This window comes from Microcebus murinus, chromosome 16 (genome assembly GCF_040939455.1).
Source record: "Microcebus murinus isolate Inina chromosome 16, M.murinus_Inina_mat1.0, whole genome shotgun sequence".
NCBI classification, from domain to species: domain Eukaryota; kingdom Metazoa; phylum Chordata; class Mammalia; order Primates; family Cheirogaleidae; genus Microcebus; species Microcebus murinus.
Genome location: NC_134119.1, coordinates 57,427,984 through 57,450,264, shown reverse-complemented (window position 1 = coordinate 57,450,264; position 22,281 = coordinate 57,427,984). Strand labels below are relative to the sequence as shown.

General features: G+C 55.2%; 1 protein-coding gene across 4 annotated transcripts in view; it reads left to right on the top strand.

The window, feature by feature from the left end:
- The window catches only part of ANKRD27 (ankyrin repeat domain 27), a 45,567-nt gene that overhangs the window by 5,561 nt on the left and 17,725 nt on the right, over positions 1-22,281 (top strand). For all 4 annotated transcript variants that reach the window (XM_075992972.1, XM_075992970.1, XM_075992971.1 and 1 more), the window contains exons 2-19: positions 3,492-3,623; positions 6,058-6,168; positions 8,508-8,664; positions 9,434-9,588; positions 10,303-10,362; positions 10,447-10,500; positions 10,577-10,642; positions 10,729-10,805; positions 11,493-11,614; positions 12,927-13,005; positions 13,537-13,669; positions 14,144-14,236; positions 15,960-16,087; positions 16,954-17,036; positions 17,865-17,980; positions 18,783-18,875; positions 20,158-20,355; positions 22,196-22,255. In XM_075992972.1, coding sequence (XP_075849087.1) covers positions 3,522-3,623; positions 6,058-6,168; positions 8,508-8,664; positions 9,434-9,588; positions 10,303-10,362; positions 10,447-10,500; positions 10,577-10,642; positions 10,729-10,805; positions 11,493-11,614; positions 12,927-13,005; positions 13,537-13,669; positions 14,144-14,236; positions 15,960-16,087; positions 16,954-17,036; positions 17,865-17,980; positions 18,783-18,875; positions 20,158-20,355; positions 22,196-22,255 — 1,887 coding nt within the window. In that variant the 5' untranslated portion in view covers positions 3,492-3,521. The remainder of the gene's footprint in view (positions 1-3,491; positions 3,624-6,057; positions 6,169-8,507; positions 8,665-9,433; positions 9,589-10,302; positions 10,363-10,446; positions 10,501-10,576; positions 10,643-10,728; positions 10,806-11,492; positions 11,615-12,926; positions 13,006-13,536; positions 13,670-14,143; positions 14,237-15,959; positions 16,088-16,953; positions 17,037-17,864; positions 17,981-18,782; positions 18,876-20,157; positions 20,356-22,195; positions 22,256-22,281) is intronic.

Sequence of the window (22,281 nt, the reverse complement as noted above, 5' to 3'; positions counted from 1 at the left end):
TTATAGTAGAGACGGGGTCTCGCTCTTGCTCAGGCTGGTTTTGAACTCCTGACCTTGAGCAATCCGCCCGCCTCGGCCTCCCAAGAGCTAGGATTACAGGCGTGAGCCACAGCGCCCGGCCCAATTAATTTCTTTGTATTTATAGTAGAGACGGGGTCTCGCTCTTGCTCAGGCTGGTTTTGAACCCCTGACCTCGAGCAATCCACCCGCCTCGGCCTCCCAGAGTGCTAGGATGACAGGCGTGAGCCACCGCGCCCGGCCAAGACGGTAAATGTTTAAAAGCAAATGTCAAGCACTAACAACAGAGCCACTGTGTATGATGTTCAGGTCTTGCATTGCACAGGGTGCCAGCTAGCAGGGCTGTCAGATGGGCCACTGAGCAGCCCGTGAGCTGTGCCCACTGGGAAGGGGGGTGTCTTTTCCTGATTCTTACGATGGTACCATATGAGCTTATAGTCACCGGTGGCAGGCCGGTGTGCAGGACTGTCTGCCAAAAACAGTGAAGGTGGCATGTAAAGGACCCTCGCGGGGACCCTGCAGGTGGGTATTAGTATTCTCTGTTGCACAGATCAAGGTGGAGGCTCAGAGAGCTGGAAAGACATGGCTAGAAAGAAATCGGATCTTTTCTGTGCCTGTTTTGTGGACGTGCTCTCTGACAGGCTGGTGCAGCCACACTGATGCGTGCTAAGCAGGGCAGCCCAGGGAGACGGGGCGCCAGCTGTGGGCTGTTCTTGAAACATGCAGAGCACCTGCTCACGTTGGTCAGCAGCGTGTAGCAGTTTGCAGACGGCGACGTCCCTAAAACAGCAAGTGAGTTGAACATTGACTTGTAGACTTTTGTTCACAGCCCTTTCGGTCACAGGTCAGATCAGGGCAGACTCTGGCCTCCGAAATCGCAGTTCCGGTGGCAGTGGCAGGTGTACCCCCCCCCCGATTCTTATTTTGTCTGTACTGGACGACTCTGATTGTAAGTCCTTTGGCTTTTGCTTTTAGAACCTTACCTACCACAACCAGTCTCGTTTTAAAAATCAGCAAAATCTATACAGAATATATAAACAATGAGGCCGGGCACGGTGGCTCACGCCTGTAATCCCAGCACTCTGGGAGGCCGAGGCGGGCGGATTGCTCGAGGTCAGGAGTTCGAAACCAGCCCGAGCAAGAGCGATACCCCGTCTCTACTAGAAATAGAAACAAATTAATTGGCCAACTAATATATATAGAAAAAATTAGCCGGGCATGGTGGCGCATGCCTGTAGTCCCAGCTACTCGGGAGGCTGAGGCAGGAGGATTGCTTGAGCCCAGGAGTTTGAGGTTGCTGTGAGCTAGGCTGACGCCATGGCACTCAGTCTAGCCTGGGCAACAAAGCAAGAACTCTGTCTCAAAAAAAAAAAAAAAAAAAGAATGTATAAATAATTAGTCTAATCAAAGTTGTATATAATCTTTATGGAAAAATTTAGATGAAAGACATAGAAGAAGACATTCATAGATATACCATGTTTATGAATGAGAAGATTGAATATTCTAAAGATATTGACTGTCTAGTTCATGAATTTAGTGTGTTTCCAATAAAAATCCTAATAGGATTTCTCATGGAATTGACAAAGCTGATTCTAATTCATGTGATATTATAAAGAACTAGGAATAACCTTTGGAGAGCAAAGGGAGAAGGCAGACATTTCTTTATGAGATATCAAGGCTTTTTATGAGGCTGTCATCATGTAGAATCACGTGGGTTAGCCTTGTTCTGTCCAGTAAAATAGCCAATAGCGACATGTGGCTATCAGGCACTGGGCTACTATGAATTGAGTCTTGCTGTAAATGTAAAATACACACCAGATTTTGAAGACTTAGTAGGAATAAAAAAGAATGTAAAACATGTCATGATAATTTTAAAATAATGACCACATGTTGAAAATATATTTTGGATATATTAAGATTATGTTATTAAAATTAGTTGCACCTGTTTCTTTTTTAATGTGAAAATTTAAAATTACATATGTTGGCTGGGCGGGGTGGCTCACGCCTGTCATCCTAGCACTCTGGGAGGCCAAGGTGGGAGGATTACTTGAGCTCAGGAGTTCGAGACCAGCCTGAGCAAGAGCAAGACCCCTGTCTCTACTATAAATAGAAAGAAAATTAGCCAAACAACTAAAAATAGAAAAAGCTAGGCACGGTGGTTTGTGCCTGTAGTCCCAGCTACTCAGGAGGCTGAGGCAGGAGGATTGCTTGAGCCCAGGAGTTTGAGGTTGCTGTGAGCTAGGCTGATGCCACGGCACTCTAGCTCAGGCTACAGAGTGAGACTCTGTCTCAAAAAAAAAAAAAAATTACCTATGTAATTACATGTCTCCCACGTATTTCTATGTGACAGCACTAGTCTAGGCCAGAAACAGGCAAAGCATACACGGGATCTTGGAGTATGATGAACATAGCATTATCAATGAGTGCAAAAGGGATATAGTCAAATGATGATGAGACAATTGGCTTACCGTAGGGAAAAATGAAATTAGATGCCCAATTTATAGCATGTACAAAAATAAAAATCCAGGTGGATTAAAGACCTAAAAATAAAAAACTTTAATATTTTTAGAAATTATAGGGACTGTATGGCTTTGGAATTGGAAAGAATGTGGTTTCAGGTAGTGTTTGCTGCGTAACAAACCAGCCCAAACCTTGGTGGCTTAAAATAGTTGCCGTTTGTTACCTCCCACTGTTAATGTGGGTTGGCCAGGTGGTCCTGCTGGGCTTACCTGGGCTCAGCCCCTGGGCCGTGTTCCACTGGTGGGTTGGCCGTGCCCACTGGACCACCTCTCTCCCCTTGTGGCCTTTCATCCTGTGGGCTTCTTCGTAGCACGGTGGTCTTGGGGCCCCGAGAGAATGAGAGTGGGCTCCGCAAGGCCTCTTGAGGCCGACACCCCCAGATGAACAGGGTCAGTTCTGCCTGTTGGTCGAAGCAAGTCACGGGCCGGCTCAGGTGCAGGGGGTGGGGAAGTACACTCCACCTTCTGATGGGGGGGGGGGGATGATGACGTCGCCTGGCAGAGGCGCGTGCCGGAGGATGCACTTGATCTCTCGGAAGAAAATCTTGAGGCAAACGTGGCAAAACGTTAAGCTCCCTTAATTCTGGTGGTAGATTTGCATTATCCCTCAGTACTTTTCCGCGTGCTTGAAGCATTTCATTAAAAATGCATGTGTATCTTTAGAACGCAGAATGTCATGGTTTTTGGTCATGTAGGCTGGTCTAAGAATAGCCATTTATACTTTTGCCATGCGTTGCAGTTTCACAGTATTTTCTGAGCACGATTTACACATCCAACCAATAAACAGGTCATCTTGGAACTGGTGGATGACATTCGGTATTTCCTGATGGGGTCCGTGGAGGACAATGGTACGCATGGTCAAGCATGCTTCCTGGGAGTTGCCAGAAGAAGACTCTGCGTGTCATGTATACCTGACAATGGTCGTTTATGACTTTTCCCCCTCTCTCGTCCCAGGAAACTCACTCTGACCCCTCTGAAGTCCATATGGCTCTGTATGATGAAGACCTCCTGAAAAATCCCTTCTATCTGGCTCTTCAGAAGTGGCGCCCCGACTTGTGCAGCAAGGTGGCCCAAGTCCACGGCATCGTAAGTGCGCTGACCTTGAGGGTGTCCTTGGGCGGGGACGGTGCCGGCACCGTGGCAGACCGGGGTTAGGTTGAGGGGAAGTCCGTTGGGAGCCTGCTCAGTTTAGCAAGCCCCCGGAGGCGTGCCTGGCGCCTGCCTGAGCAGCGAGGGGCCAGCATGAGTTGCTTCCTCCAGAAAGCCCCCTGGGACTGCAGCCCAGGGTGCGGCGATCCTTTCTCTGAACTCCCGCCGCTGTCTGTGGCTGATGGTGGCCTTGCGTGGAGTAGCCCCCAGCGGCACTGGGGTCGCACACGGTGGTGCTCACCTTCGTCTCTTGCTTCCCTGTCGGCCACCAGGGCTTCTCCGGGGCAGGAATCGCTCCTCCCTGGAGCCGCACGCCCGCCTGTGTCTGGGAGGTGGGTGCTCACTCCCGCAGGGCAGGTTCGCACGTTCACACACAGCTTCGAAAGGCGCTTCCCAAAGGGCAAGAGCCGTGATGGAAGAATTTCCGGGCCGGGCGCGGTGGCTCACGCCTGTGATCCCCGCACTCTGGGAGGCCGAGGCAGGAGGATCGCTCGAGGTCAGGAGTTCGAGACCAGCCTGAGCGAGAGCCAGACCCCGTCTCTGCTATAAATAGAAAGAAATTAATTGGCCAACTAGGAAAATATATAGAAAAATTGGGCATGGTGGTGCGTGCCTGTAGTCCCAGCTACTCGGGAGGCTGAGGCAGGAGGATCGCTGGAGCCCAGGAGAGTGAGGTTGCTGTGAGCTAGGCTGACGCCACGGCACTCACTCTAGCCTGGGCAACAGAGCGAGACTCTGTCTCAAAAACAAAAAAAAAAAGAAAAGAAAAGAAAGAACTTCTCTAGCAGAGGCCACACCCTCAGAGGCCTACAGGGCAGCCGGGTGACAGGACAAGGGCAGCAGGTAGGAGAATCCGCAGCCCGTCTCGGCGCGGGCACCTGCCTGGAGGGCGGACAGGCCCTGGGTTCCGGGTCTTCCCGGTTCTCGGGTCCGCGAGCTCGGCGGGCGCCTTATTTAGAGAGCGCCGCGGGACGCGCGGCCTCTGCTCGGCCTTCTGTCCTCGTTCTGCGTGCCGTTCCCTCCTCCTCACGCCGCCACGCCCCATTCTCTCACCAGGTTCAGTGCAGATGATCAGCGGCCGTCAGCTCTTTTGCGAGGCAGGTGCCCCGTCCCACCCTCCGGTTCTTTCCCCTGGGCCTGTGGCGAGGTCTGTGATGTTTCCCTGCAGACCATCCTGGCGACTGCTCCCGTGGCCCACTCTCCCTGCCGCCTGGCCGGACGTGGCGCCTCATTTATCCAGCGCCTGTGGCCGGGAGTGTTAGCGCCACCGGGGCCGGATCCGGCCTGGTCCCGGGGTCAGTCTCGGTTCCCTGCGCCCGGCTTGGCGGTGGTGTCTCAGAACGCCCTGCACGGTTTCGGTGGAACCTGCTCCAGAGCGGGCGCCGGGCACCCCGAGGCACCTCTGGTGGCCTTCGTCGCATCCCTGCGATGATCACAACTAGGCTTTAGGGGGAACAAGCATGGTGGTGGGGCACCGCAGAGGCAGGCATCGGTAGTCCCAGCTACTTGGGAGGCTGAGGTGGGATGATCACTTGAGCCCAGGAGTTTGAGACCAGCGTGGGCAACACAGCAAGGCCCCGTCTCTATTTAAAACAAAATAAAACAAAGACATAGAAAAAAGATTAGAAGAAAGCCATCTTCCGTGTGAAGTGTTTCTCTCTCGGGTAGTGGGATCATGTGTGACTCTGTTTGTTATTTATTTATTTTTTTTTGAGACAGAGTCTCGCTTTGTTGTCCAGGCTAGAGTGAGTGCCGTGGCGTCAGCCTAGTTCACAGCAACCTCAGACTCCTGGGCTTGAGCGATCCTCCTGCCTCAGCCTCCCGAGTAGCTGGGACTACAGGCATGTGACACCACGTCCAGCTAAGATTTTCTATATATTTTTTCAGTTGGCCAATTAATTTCCTTCTATTTATAGTAGAGATGGAGTCTCGCTCTTGCTCAGGCTGGTTTGGAGCTCCTGACCTCGAGCAATCCTCCAGCCTCAGCCTCCCAGAGTGCTGGGATGACAGGCGAGAGCCACCGTGCCCTGCCCATGAGTGACTCTTTAGAATCCCTTTTCCGTACCTTCCGGATGCTCCTGTCTTCCACCTAGACTTGCCCCTGAGCCTGCTGGCACTCGTAGCTGGGCGGTGGAGATAGAGGGGTGCCCGGGCTCCGCTGTGGGGGGACCCGGCAGGCGAGGGCCTGTCAGTCTTCACGTCTAAAGATGGAAACGGGCTTGTGCCGTCCCCGTCCTCCCCTGCCTGTGGCGGGGAGCGTCTGCTTCCAGTTCTCCTGCCAGGAGGTCCCCACCCGCCCAGCTGGGGCGTCTCTGGGGCTGAAGTTATAAACGCCGCGTCTCTCCAACGGTCACCCGATTGTGTGTTTCAGGTCTTGGTCCCCTGCCGAGGAAGCCTGTCGAGCAGCGTTCAGTCTACCTGTCAGTTCGAGTCCTATGTTCTGAGACCAGTGGAGGAGCGTTTTCAGACCCTAAATGGAAAGGTACCCGTGCCTTGGCGGGTCGGCCAGGGTGGCTCGCTCAGCGTCGGGGCGGGGGAGGGAAAGGAGTCCTCTCAACGTCCGCGTGAAGCGATGGCAGGTGACCCACGCAAGGCAGCCCTGCGGGAGGGTCGGAGGGTCCCCTGCCTGCGTGGCGGAGGGAGGAGAGGATGGGAATAGTGAGCAGGACCCTGGCCGCTCGCTGCCTTGGCGGTGGGCCGGGTCCGGCGTCTCTCCCTCCGCCCACGACAGCGGGGTCTCTGCCGGGAGCGGGTGAGTGGCCGGCAGGGCCCCTCCTCCGCGTCGGGCAGCCACTTTATCCCAGGGCCCTGGGAAGCTCCTAGGTTTCTCGGCCACGGATTGGACATCAGGGATGAGTGTTTTATTTTTTTTTAAACTTTTTTTTGGCCGGGCGTGGTGGCTCACGCCTGTCATCCTAGCACTCTGGGAGGCCGAGGCGGGCGGATTGCTCGAGGTCAGGAGTTCGAAACCAGCCTGAGCAAGAGCGAGACCCCGTCTCCACTATAAATAGAAAGAAATTAATTGGCCAACTAATATATAGAGAAAAAATTAGCCAGGCATGGTGGCGCATGCCTGTAGTCCCAGCTACTCAGGAGGCTGAGTCAGGAGGATCGCTTAAGTCTAGGAGTTTGAGGTTGCTGTGAGTGAGGCTGATGCCACGGCACTCACTCTAGCCTGGGCAACAAAGCGAGACTCTGTCTCAAAAAAAAAAAAAAAAAAAAAACCTTTTTTTTATACTTTGAAACCTACAGAGAGTTGCAGTACAATGCAAAGAACTCTCACACACCTTCGCCCCAGCCTGGTTAACTGCTAACACCTTTGCCACATTTCTTTAGTCACTCACTGTCTCCGCGCAGACATTATCAGTACCTTTTCTAGGCTTTTCGAGAGTGAGGTGCAGACCTTTACCCCAAGACCGGTCCAGTGTGTATTTCCCAGGGACAGACATTCTCTTACGTACCTGTAACGCAGTGATCACACGCCGTGAATTTAGCATCGATAGAATGTTCTCCAACATGCTGTCCTCATGCAAGTTGTGCTAATCATACTTAATAACGTCTTTTTATAACAAAAATATATATATATTTTCTTTTTAGATCTAGGGTCACACACAATGCATCCGGTCCTTAGTCTTTTTCACTTTCCTCAATTTGGAACAGATCCTCACTATTTCTTTGTCTTTTGTGACTTAGACATTTTTTGTTTTATTTCCTTGCACAAACTCCCGCTCAGCCTGGGTTTGTCTGATGCGTCTCCACGACCAGATCATGGGGACGCGTTTGCCGTAGAGCTGCCCCACCGGGGGCCTTTCGTCTCTCTCCGCGTTTCCTGTGCGGAGCGTGACGTCGGCTCGTCTCAGTGTGGAGCGAGCCGTGGAGGGCCAGCACCGCGCATCTGCGGCCCGCGGCACCGGTCACTGTGATCTGTTAGGCGGCAGAGCCTTTTTACTTTACGTCCCAGGGGGTAGAGGGTTTCCTCTCCTCAAGAAGTAGCTTAGGCCGGGCGCGGTGGCTCACGCCTTTAATCCTAGCACTCTGGGAGGCCGAGGCGGGCGGATTGCTCGAGGTCAGGAGTTCGAGACCAGCCTGAGCAAGAGCAAGACCCTGTCTCTACTATAAATAGAAAGAAATTAATTGGCCAACTAATATATATATAGAAAAAATTAGCCGGGCATGGTGGCACATGCCTGTAGTCCCAGCTACTTGGGAGGCTGAGGCAGGAGGATCGCTTGAGGCCAGGAGTGTGAGGTTGCTGTGAGCTAGGCTGACGCCAGGGCACTCACTCTAGCCTGGGCAACAAAGTGAGACTCTGTCTCAAAAAAAAAAAAAAAAAAGTAGCTTAATACTTTTTGTATTGCAACTTTTACTTTACCTTTTTTTTAGAGCCAGGGTCTCACTGTGCCACTGCAACATTTAAAGAGGATCTGGGTACTTTGTAGCCACAGCTACTGAGGCGAGCTAAGAGGAAAGAAAAAATTTTAGTATGAAACAGAGCAAAACAATTGGGCATGGTGCACCTGTAGCTGCAGCTACCCAGGAGGCTGGCACCGGCGGCTCAGGAGGTTGGGGCTGTGGTGAGCTCTGGTCGTGCCCATGAACAGCCACTGCATTCCAGCCTGGGCAACACAGCCAGACCCCCAGGTCTAAAAATATGTATGTTTTTTAGAAAGAGCAGAGCAGGAGTGTTTGTGTCCCAACAAACCCAGATTGGGGTGAAGGCAGGCAGGGTCGGGTTAAATGCCATATTGGGGGCGGGGTCGGCTGAGAGGGGGACAGCGGTCACCACCGGCCGCTGATGCAGTGTTGGCTTTGTTGTTCCAGGATGTCTTTATTCAAGGAAACAGGATTAAATTAGGAGCTGGTTTTGCCTGTCTTCTCTCGGTGCCCATTCTCTTTGAAGAAACGTTCTACAACGAAAAAGAAGAAAGTTTCAGCATCCTGTGTATAGCCCATCCTTTGGAAAAGAGGGAGAGTTCAGGTATTCTGGGAAGAAAACCCTTTGCCCCCGATTTGGAGAAAGGTGTCTGTCGAACTTCTTCCTGGCACAGCTGTCAAAAGGTTAAACATGCCAGAAAATATTCAAGAGCCCACTAGGAACCTGCATAGCTGTTTGCAGTGATTTTCTCGAGAATTTAATCGGAGTCATCTCGAGCGAAGGAGATGTGGGTTGGGGCTGCCGGGTACGGTTGCACAGGCTGGACATCACACAGTTCCAGGAGGCACCATCCACACAGGCCTCAGTGTACCGTGGTGCGCCTGTGATGGGACCGTCCCCGCCTGCACCCCCCAGATCGTGCACAGCAGCAGTCCTGGCTTTGCTCTGGGTCTCAGCTGCAGGGGTTGCTGTTACAGCGTTATTTCCCAGCCAGCCCCACCGTTGTGCCTCTTTGAGATCTCATTATTTGTAATGAATAATAATTCTTCATTTGCCCCAGGAGATCGAGATGGCCATTAATGTGCCCAAGGCACCCCCAGGCTCTCATCAGGGATCCGGCCCGGGTCTCGCTGTTCCTGCCCACGGCCCGGGTGGTGTGGGTGTGGTCCCAGGGAAAGGCGGTGAGAGGACCAGCCCTTGGAGGCCCGGGTGGTTCTCCTGCAATATCTTGAAATAAGGACATTCCCCCTCCACGTCCGCCCGTGCCCTGCCAGACGGGGCCCTGGGCCCTGGAGCGGGGAGAGTGTCATGGAACTTCTCCCATCAGGAAGCAGCCGACGCTTCAGCCGCCCGACCTCTGTCTCTTTTTCAGAAGAGCCGCCGGCACCCTCCGACCCCTTTTCCCTGAAAACCATCGAGGATGTGAGAGAGTTTCTGGGGAGACACGCCGAGAGGTTTGACAGGAACATCGCCTCTTTCCACCGGGCGTTCCGGGAGTGTGAGAGGAAGAGCCTCCGCCAGCACATAGTCAGTAGCCGCGCCGCGGCCCGCCCCGCCTGCCCGCCTCCGCCCGCCCGCTCGGGCTCCTCGGCCCTCTGTCCGCCCTGGGACTGTGCCCGCCGCCGCCTCCCCCGTTGCAAGATCCGTATAAATGTTTCTGACTATAAAAGTGGTGGAGCCGGCGCTCAGCCACGCGCCTGTAGTCCCAGCTACTTGGGAGGCTGAGGCGGGAGGATCCGTTGAGGCTAGGAGTTCGAGGGCAGCCTGGGAACGTGGCAAGGCACTTGTTTCTCTTTTTTAAAAAAAAAAGTATCAGCCGGGCGCAGTGGCTCATGCCTGTAATCCTAGCTCTCTGGGAGGCCGAGGCGGGAGGATCGCTCGAGGTCAGGAGTTTGAAACCATCCTGAGCAAGAGCGAGACCCTGTCTCTACTATAAATAGAAAGACATTAATTGGCCAACTAACATATATAGAAAAAATTAGCCGGGCGTGGTGGCGCACGCCTGTAGTCCCAGCTACTCGGGAGGCTGAGGCAGGAGGATCGCTTGAGCCCAGGAGTTTGAGGTTGCTGTGAGCCAGGCTGACACCACGGCACTCACTCTAGCCTGGGCAACAGAGTGAGACTCTGTCTCAAAAAAAAAAGAGTCCATGGCGTAGTTGCTTAGGTAGATCTCGCGTTGGCACGGGAAGCTCCGGGGCGCCCCGCGGCCAGGCTTGAGTGTTGCGGCCTGTCTCTCCGCAGGACGCGGTGAACGGGCTCTACACCAAATGCCTGCAGCAGCTGCTGCGGGACTCGCACCTGGTAAGCAGCGGGGCTTCCCAGAGGGGGACTGCGGTTTGCCGCGTGCGGACCCGAGCTCTTTAACTGCCCTCCTCTGTCCTGCAGAGAGCCCTGGCCAAGCAGGAGGCCCAGATGAGCCTGATGAAGCAGGCCGTGGAGGTGAGGGCAGGGCAGTGGCGGGGAGGCTCGCCGCGGCCCGGCCCGCGCCCTGACCCGGGCTCCGTTGGTTTCGCAGATGTACGTCCACCACGAGGTTTACGACCTGGTCTTCAGATACGTGGGCACCGTGGAGGCGGGCGAGGTAGGCGCCCGGCCTCGTGGCCCGGGAGGGAGGCCCCGGGCTGCGCTTTCTGAGGGGTCTCAAGCTTGGCTGACGTCTGTTGTCAGGATGCCGCCTTTAACAAAATCACAAGGAGCCTTCAAGATCTGCAGCAGAAAGACATCGGCGTGAAGCCTGAGTTCAGGTGAGGGTTTGCGCCGATTTCTCCCTGACTCGGGGCTCTCGGCGGCAGGGGGGCACGCCGATTTGGGGGGTCGAGGGGCGGGGAAGTTACCAGCGACCTAATAGAAAGGGCTGAAGGTGACAGGTGGCTGTTCAGTGACCCCCTTCACGCTCACGCCCGGCCCCCGCCCTCACCTGTGCACTAGCGTGCGGGCTGGACGGGAGCTGCCAGGGACGGGCTCTGCACACCTGGCTCTAGGTGGGCACGTGACTCGCCCAGGGGGGTTCTGTGTGCAGCGCGCCCCCCTCACCTGCCCCTCTTGGGGGAACCCGGCCGTAGGGGCACTCCCTATTAAGTTTCATCAGGGTACAAAAATGTCTGAAGTGTCTGTGTTTAAACTCCCCCCACCTTTGTGCTATTTCCTTCTGGGGCTAAGAGTTTTTATCTTTTCCCCAAATTTCTGGTGTAGCGCTGGCTCTCTTTTTTTTTTTTTTCCCTCCTGGTGATCTCCCCAGCTCTCTGTCACCTGGCAGCCCCAATGGCATTTAAAGCTGTTGTGTTTTGCCACCGACTTGAGTCAGATTCTGTCTCAGCATCTTGTTTCCCCCAACCCTGATGGTTTGTTGGGACACATACATGACCCGAGCCATGTTGTTACTGGATCAAGGAAGAAGGGCTGAAGTTGTCACTTTCCCAACCACTTCACAGCTTCAACATACCCCGTGCGAAGAGAGAGCTGGCTCAGCTGAACAAGTGCACCTCCCCACAGCAGAAGCTGGTCTGCCTGCGGAAGGTGGTGCAGCTGATCACGCAGTCTCCCAGCCAGAGAGGTTTGTGCTCGAGGGTGGCCACACCCATCAGACAAAACGGTCTGCCAAGGGGTGGCGCTGTGCAACGGGTCACACAGCTCGGAGTCTGTTCTGGGGGGCGGGTGCTTAGTTTGGAGAGTAGGCTAGACACAGGTAGGGCAAGAAAACAGGGATGGAGAGGGAGGGCCCTCAGAAGTGAGCTGAGCCCCATGATTGTTGCATAGGGGTTCAACAGTTTGCTAGAATGTTCTCCCGAAATTTATTTTGTTTTATTTATTTTGAGACAGAGCCTCGCTTTGTTGCCCAGGCTAGAGTGAGTGCCGTGGCGTCAGCCTAGCTCACAGCAACCTCAAACTCCTGGGCTCAAGTGATCTCCTTCCTCAGCGTCCCGAGTAGCTGGGACTACAGGCATGCACCACCATGCCCGGCTAATTTTTTCTATATATATTAGTTGGCCAATTAATTTGTTTGTATTTATAGTAGAGACAGGGTCTTGCTCTTGCTCAGGCTGGTCTCAAACTCCTGACCTTGAGCGATCCTCCCTCCTCGGCCTCCCAGAGTGCTGGGATGACAGGCGTGAGCCGCCTCGCCCGGCTTCTCCCTGATTTTATACACATTTGAAAATTTCCAGTGCATAAAGCAAAACCAAGCTAAGAAGACATGGATGAGGAGGAGGAGGAGGCAGATCCGTGTGTAGACAGGGGCTGCTCTGCAGAGCGTGTTGAGTGGAGCGAGCAGGAGCGTATATGGCTCCCCACTGGCGACAGCACAGAGGAAGAGTGGGGCGGCCACACGTGCCTGCGTGCCGTGGCGTGTGTGGGGGCTGTCTGGGAAGGTGCTCGGGGAGCAGCCGCAGTAGCCTCTGGGGAGGAGACTGGGTGGCAGGCAGGCACGGGAGGGCAGCCATGGTTTTTGTGCTGGGGATTTTTAGACGTGGATGGATGACTCGAGATTTCAAAACGAAAGAAGTGAAGTGAAGCCACGCGTGGGGCGTGAGGCTCCACGTGTGTGAGATGGGAACGAGCTCGGGAGGAGAGAGGCCGCGGGGCACGGCTCTGGGCACGTCTTCGGTGTGTGTGTCCAGGAGGGCTCAGCGTGCGGTCTGCTCCCACTTACCTCGTTTTGTGCGTGTCCCGAAAATGAGGGGCGTTCTTCACCCCCACCCCCGAATCTGCCATCTATTCTGGACGCCGTAAAGGAGATCGTGCAGCTACTTTCTCCCTGATGCGTGATCTCACGGGCGTGCGGTTTGCGGGTCGGGGAGGTGCAGGAGCTGATGCGCGTGTTCGTTTGAGCCTCACGATGGCCTTGCACGTGTACTTCCCCCTTGCAGTGAACTTGGAGACCATGTGTGCCGACGACCTCCTGTCAGTCCTGCTGTATCTGCTTGTGAAAACGGAGATCCCCAACTGGTAACCGCTTTTGTTACGGACGGTACTGTGGACGCTGGCGGCGCCGCGCCCCGCTGGTTTCCGTGCAGCTCCAGGAAGCGGCGCCTTTCGTTGCTCGCCTCTCTCGAGCCCGGTGCCGGGCTCCACTTCCTTCCTCCTGCAGGAGGTGGCTGCCCTTCCACTTACAGATGGGGAAACGGAGGCCCAGAGAGCTTGTGTTTCTCGTTCTGGAAGACGTGGCTGAGCAGGAAGCCGATTCTGGTTCTTTCTGGCCCCAAAGCTCATAGTCTTCCTGCTGGAACCCACAGCTCGCTTTATAATAATCAGCTTTCTCAGAAATAGTCTATTTCAGGGAAGTAACAAGTAGCTTTAATTGTTTTTCTAATTGCACACACTCTACAGAGAGATCGGGGGGACGGTGGCTGTAGCTCCCTGCACTGTCCGACTTGATTTTAGGTATTTGATGAGTCACCCAAGCCAATAGCGTTGTTTTTGCAGAAGCGTTAATTGGGCATAAAATGCTAAAACTTTTTTTTTTTTCTTTTTTGTTAGGATGGCCAATTTGAGTTATATCAAAAACTTCAGATTTAGCAGCTCGGCCAAAGATGAGTTGGGATACTGCCTGACCTCAATCGAAGCTGCGATTGAATACATTCGGCAAGGAAGCCTGTCCGTTAAACCACCTGTAAGTCTCACGCCTGCCCTGCCCTTTCTTTGTGGGCATCAGGGCACCCTCGATAGGGTCCTGGGGTTGGCGTGTAGGGAGGGGGATTCTTAAGTCGTCTCCCGAGAGTGGGGCCTTTGCTGTTTGAGTCTTGAAAACCACTCAGCAGACGAAGCAGGAAGCCCCCAGTTGGTGGTGGAAGTTGATGGGTTATCACTGGGATTCACAGTGTTCATGTCCCACTTCATTAATCCCTGTCATCTTCAAAGCCGTGTGGGTGCAAAAGGAAGCCAGAAATATGGTGCATTTGGATTTCTTGACCTTGACAGGCAAGAAATGAGATTATTAATGTGTGATTTGGGGACTCAGTGGCTTCGTCGTTGTTTCCTTGGTTGGTTGGTGAGGCTCTGGCTAGGGGAGGCGACCATATTGTGAGACTCTTGCACCAGCGTCTCGTGATGTGTGATGAGACAGGTGGTTTGGTTTTCCCTGCAGGAGTCCGAGGGCTTCGGCGACAGACTGTTTCTTAAGCAGAGAATGAGCTTACTGTCTCAGATGACTTCCACTCCCATCGACTGCCTGTTTAAGGTGAGACGCCGGGACGTCTCTGGGGACAGAGATGTGTGAGGGGCGCTTCGTCTCTGGGCGTCTCTGTATACCGCATCGGGGTGGTCTGCGTAAATACCGAAGCTCATTTCGCGCTCGGTCAGGGTGGGTGGCAGCAATGCCCAGGTTTGGAATCTGGAATCGGCTCATCTCCCTGTCTCCCCCGACATGCGCCGTGCGGTAGGTGCACTCTGGGTGGCACGTGGCAGGCGCGGGGCCTCGGAACCTTCCGCCTGTGCCGTCCTGCTTTCTCAGGTTAGCAGGATACACTACCGGTTCCCCAAGGCCGGCTCAGTGGCACCTCCGCAGGTAGCCCCGATACAGTCGATGCCTCCCGGGGCTCCGGGAGCCCCTGTTGCGTTTGCGAGCGTGCGCGCTGGGCTGGGCGTGCAGCGCCGGACCCTGTGTGGCGCGATCGCCTGGCACGCGGGGCAGCTCCCTGCTCAGAGGCCGGTGGGGCGCCCGCGAGGCAGCCCGCGAGCAAGACTTCCTGGGGGAGCCTGCTGGTGCCTCCCGGCTACCTGGAACCAGAGGGGTTCCGTGGCAGGAGCACATCCGGGCATCTTGGGGGCGAGCCCTGGGTTCGTGCGCTGATGGGGTCTCTCGCTAGTCGCAGCGGTTCTCCTCTCCCCCCGTACGGTAGAACCCGAGAGGAGGAGGCCCAGGCTTTCTCCAGTGAGGTGTCAAAATCCACACTGAGTTCAGAGAGTGTTGCCCCTCCCTCCCCGCATTCCTCTCCCTGCCTTTGGGAATTTTGTCATGCTGTTCTTCTTTTTTTTTTTTTTTTTGAGAAATGCTTTTATTAAGCAACGCTTTTGTAAACTGATGAATTATGAAACGTCCCGCTTGCATAGATACCACTCTTTTTAAGAATCGAGGCTCTTCGTGTCTGTTTTCCACTTTTATCAATCTCCTTTTTTTATCTTATGTACTTTTTCCCCTTAGATTTGCCCAGTCGGTAACCTCTTGTTTTAAATATTTCATAAAAAGCACGTGGTGTAGTATTCGTATTGGAAATGATGGTTGTTTTCGTAATTATGTTCTTCCTCGTGGGATCCAAATCTGGGGTTGAAATGAACTTTCTGGGGAACTTTTGTGTGGTTTCTGACCACTTTCTGGTTGTGTCTATAATAGGTTGGGGTCACCAGGGGTCCTCAATTTGGCCATCTGAATTTCAGAATCACCAGTAGTAGAAAAAAAAAAAAAAAGAATTTCAGCAATCGCCCAGGTCAGCGTGGGAGATTCTCACATAGCCCAACGTGGTCAGCCCTCGATACAGGAAGTATTCACACCATCCGTCACCGTCTGTGCCGTCAGCCCTGTCTGTGGCTTATTACAAAGGACACTGCAGAAGATGCAGAGAGAAGGGCTGCAGGTCTTCCATGTCCCCGGGGTGCACCACCCACCAGGAAGCTCCACGGACCTCCCCGTGTTCAGCTATCTTGGAAGCTCCTGTTTTTCTAATTACGGGAAATTTTTAACATTTATAGAAATAAAGAGGGATAGCCATTGTGCAGTCTGGTTCCATCTCTGCCACCGGCCACTTTCCCTACTTCCCAGATTACGTGGAAGGAAATCGCAGAGGGCAAATTATTCCGCCCCTACACACACAGACACGTGTTTCTGCAAGCACTCTCAACAAACGCGCACCTCCCAAAACGAGCCCTTCCTTGACACCGACGGTGTCTCGGGTGCCGCTTTTCAGCACATCGCGTCGGGTGACCAGAAAGAAGTGGAGAGACTTCTGAGCCAAGACGACCGCGACAAAGACGCCGTCCAGAAGATGTGTCACCCGCTGTGCTTCTGCGACGACTGCGAGAAGCTCGTGTCTGGGTAAGAGGGTGCTCGCGGGGGCTGGGGAGCGGGGGCGGGAGGCCCGGTGGAACTCTCCACGACTTGCGTGGCGTGGCCGTGAGTAAGGACACACCTCGCCACTCCTCAGTCGTCTCTGCTGTGACGCGGAGGCGGCAGCATCTTCCTCTTTGGAGAATCGGGCGGAAGAGGAGTTGTACTTTTTTTTTGTTTTTTGAGAGTCTCGCTTTGTTGCCCAGGCTAGAGTGAGTGCCGTGGCGTCAGCCTAGCTCACAGCAATCTCAAACTCCTGGGCTCAAGCGATCCTCCTGCCTCAGCCTCCCGAGTAGCTGGGACTACAGGCATGAGCCACCATGTCTGGCTGATTTTTTTCTATTATGTATTAGTTGGCCAATTAATTTCTTTCTAGTTATAGTAGAGACGGGGTCTTGCTCTTGCTCAGGCTGGTTTGGAACTCCTGACCTCGAGCAATCCGCCGGCCTCGGCCTCCCAGAGTGCTGGGATTACAGGCGTGAGCCACCGCGCCCGGCCTGGAGTTGTAAAATACTCGCACACCGGTGGGCTGGACGCCAGGCCTGCCCCGGCCTCAGAAAGTGTGTTTAGGACGGGAGGAGCGTCAGTTTCTCCCAGGAACATTTCCGGTTTCCTGTTATCCTTGTCAGGCTGTTTCTCTGGGTGTTGAGGCCTAAAGGGTTGGCGGGGTGAGATGCCTCAGCCCTCCCGCTGCAGGACACGGAGCAGGAGCTGGGGCTCCTTGGGACGGGCAGAAGAGGTGTGTCCTGTGACCTGTCTTCTAGCCTCGGGGTACCTGCGTGTCCGGCCTGGTCCGGGGGAGAGGCTGCGCCACGCTGTCCCCAAGGTGTGTCCTCCCGTCTCTTCCGCTTTAGGAGGTTGAACGACCCCTCCGTGGTCACTCCGTTCTCCAGAGATGACAGAGGCCATACACCTCTCCACGTGGCTGCTCTCTGTGGTACGTGGTCTTGGGCTGGCCTCTGTGGTCATCGGGGCCCAGGGATGGCCCAGGGCGGCTGCTAGAGCTGGGGCGGCTGGGGTGGTGGGAGGGCCTACGTCATGGCCTCCCCCCCAAGGGCTGGGGAGGGAAGAGAAGCAAATGTCCACAGGCCTGACGGCCATCGTGCTGTCCCTGGGCTGGCGGGCCAGCAAGGGAAAGCCTGGATCCAAGTGGCAAGAGCATTCTCAGAATTATTGGCTTGGGTTCTTGTTGCTCTGCTTCTAAAAAATATTTTTGTTGTCCTGAAAAGTGAACATTTAAAGTCGAAAACGCAAACTCCTCCAGGGTCACTGGCCATCCTCCCGTGTCTCGGAGATAATTTTGATTTACGAGTGTCTGGAGTTTCTGCACGCTTGTGTGTGTGTGTGTGTGTGTGTGTGTGTGTGTATAAAATACATGATACTGCGGGCCTCGTGCTGTTCCGTGCTGGGCTGTTTTTCTCTTGGTGACATGTGAGAACATCTCTCCTGGTCGCTGTTTATTTAGTGGCTGTGTGAATCCATCCTGTGAATCAACGAACCACCCTCTCTTCTCTGGACGCATAGGGCTCTTTCCTGTTTGTTACCTTTTATTGCTGAGAGGGGACTTCAGCGGGGTCCCCTCCAAGGCCACCCGGCGTGCTCTGGGTCTGCAGAGCCTGCCTCGATGTCAGCTCTGGTTCCTCTGGAGCAGAAATGTATCTCCAGGCGTGTTTCACACCAGGGACCGAGAAGGCGGCACGGCTGTCTCCCAGTTGGGGACAGCCAGCCCCCTTCCTTCTCCAACGGGAGGTTGTCTGTTCTGCAGGGCAGGCGTCCCTCATCGACCTCCTGGTGTCCAAGGGTGCCGTGGTCAACGCCACCGACTACCACGGGTCCACGCCGCTCCACCTGGCGTGTCAGAAGGGCTTTCAGAGCGTGACGGTGAGTGGCGGTGCTGTGGCGGCGCTCGGACGAGCCGGGCTCCGTGTGTCCATCGTACGATCATTCTGGAGTCCCCGGGGCCCCGTGTTGTGCCCGCCGTGACCTGCACCGGCTCTGCGGTGGCTGTGGTGAGGGTGGGGGGTCCGAGGCACCTTCCCGGGTCCACTGGACAAAATCGTTAGCTTAGATGTGAAACTTCTTGATCTTCTGAGAGAAGAAAGGGTGGGGCTGTACACTTGTTTCTTCAAGCTCTAAACTTTGTCAGGAAGGGTGCGTGCATTGGTGTAATTTTAACACAGGTGTAAGGAAATAAGATTTTTTTTTTTTCTTTTCTTTTTTTTTTGAGACAGAGTCTCACTCTGTTGCCCAGGCTAGAGTGAGTGCCCTGGCGTCAGCCTAGCTCACAGCAACCTCAAACTCCTGGGCTCAAGCGATCCTCCTGCCTCAGCCTCCCGAGTAGCTGGGACTACAGGCATGCGCCACCATGCCCGGCTAATTTTTTCTATATATTTTTTAGTTGGCCAATTAATTTCTTTCTATTTTTAGTAGAGACGGGGTCCCGCTCTTGCCCAGGCTGGTTTCGAACTCCTGACCTTGAGCAATCCTCCCGCCTCGGCCTCCCAGAGTGCTAGGATTGCAGGCGTGAGCCCCCACGCCCGGCTTAGGAAATAAGATTTAAGACGGGAACACGTGACCTCCCTGCCGTTCCAAGACTGCGGGCCGAGCTTCCTTAGGACACTGCGACCGCGGGCCAGCTGGTTGGGGTTCTGCCCGTGCTCACCGCTCCCCTTTCCCTCCAAAGCTGCTGCTGCTGCACTACAAGGCCAGCACCGACGTGCAGGACAACAACGGCAACACCGCGCTCCACCTGGCCTGCGCCTACGGCCACGAGGACGTAAGTGCCACTCGCTGTTCCTCCCTCACGCAGACGTGCGGATTTCTGATCAGTTCCACATTGCGTTTTGTGTCGATGATGACGGGAACGTTGGGTGTGTAATTTTTTTTTTTAATTTAAAAGAATTTTTAATGTATCACAGATGCCACGTTGAAGTAAGAGGAATCTAAAACTTAATTGTCCATTATCTTATCCTGAAATTAAATCATTTTCATCCATCCCTGCCGCCATCTGGTTCTTTTATTCATATTCAATTTTTACGGTAACATCAAGGAATTTTGTGATTTCCATTTCCACTTACCATTTGCTATGAGGGTATTAGTTTTTCTACCTCCCTTCCCGCTTCCTACTCTCCTTCCCCTTCTCTCCGTAGGGATGTACCGATACTCAGGTAGCGTTCAGGCTGGGTCAGGTGGTCGATGTACAGAAATGGCGTCATGCTCTGTATGTTTTTGTGCAACTCGCTGTCCTAACTTGACGCTACGGAAATCCGCTAGGTCACTCAGGGCAGGCCTAGGCCGTCCTCTACCAGCTGCACAACGATCTGTCGTGTGCAGTGTCAGGGATCTGCAAGACCAGCCCCGGCTTGGTGCTTTGCTGGGAGAGCCCCCAGAACTCGGCACACAGTGTCCTGTCCTCACAGGGAAAGGGCACAGCCCGGTCAGCCAAGGGAAAAGGCACCTGGATGAATCCAGAGGAACCTGGGGTGAGCCTCACACGGTTCTCTCTCCAGAGCCGCAGGGAGTGCAGCACGCGTCAAGTGTTGTCTGCCAGGCAAGCGCGCTGGGGACTCAGTGCCCGGGAGTGTTACTGAAGGCTGGTCACGCAGGCACACTCCGCCAAGCACAGAGCAAAACCCCAGACTCCTGGAAGGAAAGCCGGCGTTCGGCATAAACCACATAGCTGTCCAGAACCGGTTAGGCCCAGTGAGCTCCCTTACCAGCCAGGGAGCTGCGGGAACACTCCCCAGATCCACGTGCCCATGGGATGCTGGAGCCCGGGGGACAGTCCTCTTGCAGTCCAAGGGGCTGCTCTGTCAGGCCTGCTCTGTTCTGCGCACGGAGACATCGAACATTCATCCCGCCTTTTCCTGCTGACTGGCCTGGCCCTCGAAGGCACGAGCTGTCCTGATCGGGCACAGGGGAAGCCCGGGTTCTGTCTGCCGCTGCACGCTTGCTCGGAGAGCGGAGGCTCCGTCCCGCGGGGCCGTGGGCTAGAGTTAAGGAGGGCACGGACGGTGCCCGCGGCTTGGCACTTAGTGGATGGTGTCCTTTCCCCGCAGTGTGTGAAGGCTCTGGTCTACTATGACGTGCAGTCGTGCAGACTGGACATCGGCAACGAGAAGGGAGACACCCCCCTGCACATCGCCGCGCGCTGGGGGTACCAGGGCATCATAGAGACGCTGCTGCAAAACGGAGCGTCCACGGAGGTCCAGAACAGGCTGAAGGAGACGCCGCTCAAGTGTGCACTGAACTCCAAGGTAGCTCTCCTCCTCCCCGAGGGGCAGTGCGACTCAAAAAATCGATGTCCGTAGATTAGGTCTTGGTGGACAAATTGTGCATTAGTGCCTGGGGGCAGAACTTGGCCCCTTCGCTCTCAGCTGCATTTGGGGCCTCGCTGATAATGGGTTTTACTTATTCATGCGATTTTCAGTTTCACTAGCAGTTTTTCCTCAGTGTTGTTCCAAGAGCTGCTCCCAGCGGAGTGGCGGATGTGTCCGGGAGCAGAGTGGGCGAAAACGGGACAAAGGCAGAGCGGGGACAGGGAGCGGGGAAGGGAGAGCAGGCCAGGGCGGGTCCCTGTTTTCCGGCCACTTTCCCTTCGGCGCCTGGAAACACGGTGTTGACCGTCACTGGTTTCTTTCATGAGTGAGTTGTTAATTGGGCTCACTCGCCTCTTCCTGGGCTTTGGCAACACGTTGTGAAAGTGCTCCCGTGTCTGGGTGGTAGGGGGTGGGGGGCCGTGGGGGCGGGCTTGTTGGCGAGGGACGCCTGGAGGAGGTGTGTGGGCAGACGGCCCACAGGGAGCCCTGTGACACGAGGCCCCCGGGGGGTCGTCCCAGACACCCTCGGGCTGCGGCTTCCATAAACGATTTGTGTTTTCAGGCAGGTCTCCACGGGGCCCCCTGTGCACGGCCCGGCTTTCTGCCCTTTGGCTGTTTTGCCGGCTCCCTTCTGGGGGGTTCTTTCTGCGTGTTCACGTCTCATCCCAGGAGTAGCAACGTTTTTGTTTTTTTTTAAACCACTTCATGGCCGGGCGTGGTGGCTCACGCCTGTAATCCTAGCACTCTGGGAGGCCGAGGCGGGAGGACTGTTTGAGCTCAGGAGTTCGAGACCAGCCTGAGTAAGAGCGAGACCCCGTCTCTACTAAAAAAAAATAGAAAGAAATTGGCTTGACATCTTAAAATATATAGAAAAAATTAGCTGGGCATGGTGGTGTGTGCCTGTAGTCCCAGCCCCTTGGGAGGCTGAGGCAGGAGGATCGCCTGAGCCCAGGAGTTTGAGGTTGTTGTGAGCGAGGCTGACGCCACGGCACTCTAGCCCGGGCAGCAGAGTGAGACTCTGTGTCAAAAAAAAAAAAATAACAAAAACAAACACTTCATTGTAGCATGATTGGTGTACAAAGAGCTACATCCATGAAACCACGTCCACAGTCTATGCCGTGACGTGTCCGTCCCCTCCAAGGTTTCCTGGCGCCCTCCTCGTTAGTCATGGTGTCTGTGTGTGGCGAGAGCGCTCGGCAGGAGGTGTCAGCAGCGCAGTTTTTGGAGGTCAAGTCCCTGCTCCCGGCTGCGGGGCCCTCAGCCGCACTGCCCGCTCCCTCGCCAGGTGGCAGCGTGGGGGGAGCACCGGGCGGCGCTGCCAGGCCCCTCCGGAGGGAAGAGGCGGGCCGCGCCGAGGTGTGGCTGCGAGCCCTTCCTGCTTGAGACCCTCGGGTGCCCACGGAAAGGCCACACGTTGTGCCTGTGGACGGACAGGCCTGCGGGCCGGACGGGGTAGCCTCTGAGCCCCCTTCGGTGTCTGTGCGGCTCCCGTCCCTGGAGCCCGTTTACGGGAAGCACCGGCGGCTCCCGTCGGGCAGGAGGAGCGGGGTGGGATGGGAGGACGCCCAGGCTCTGCCGGGTGTGATCTCCAGTAAGTCCCCGCCGGCTTTGGGTCTTGGCTGTGTCTGTGCAGGGGTGTGGCCGGGCCGCGTCACCTGGGACTCTGCCGCCCCGCGTTCCGAGGAGCAAGGCGGGCAGCGGGCGTGTGGGCGGCGGCGCTTTGTTGAGGCGATGCCCACCTCATTTGGTGCTGTCCCCCACCCCCTTGTCCTCCTAGATCCTCTCTGTCATGGAAACCTGCCACCTGTCCTTGGAGAGGGGGCCGAAGTCCTCCGAGGTGAGTCAGCAGCGCGGTGCCAGCTG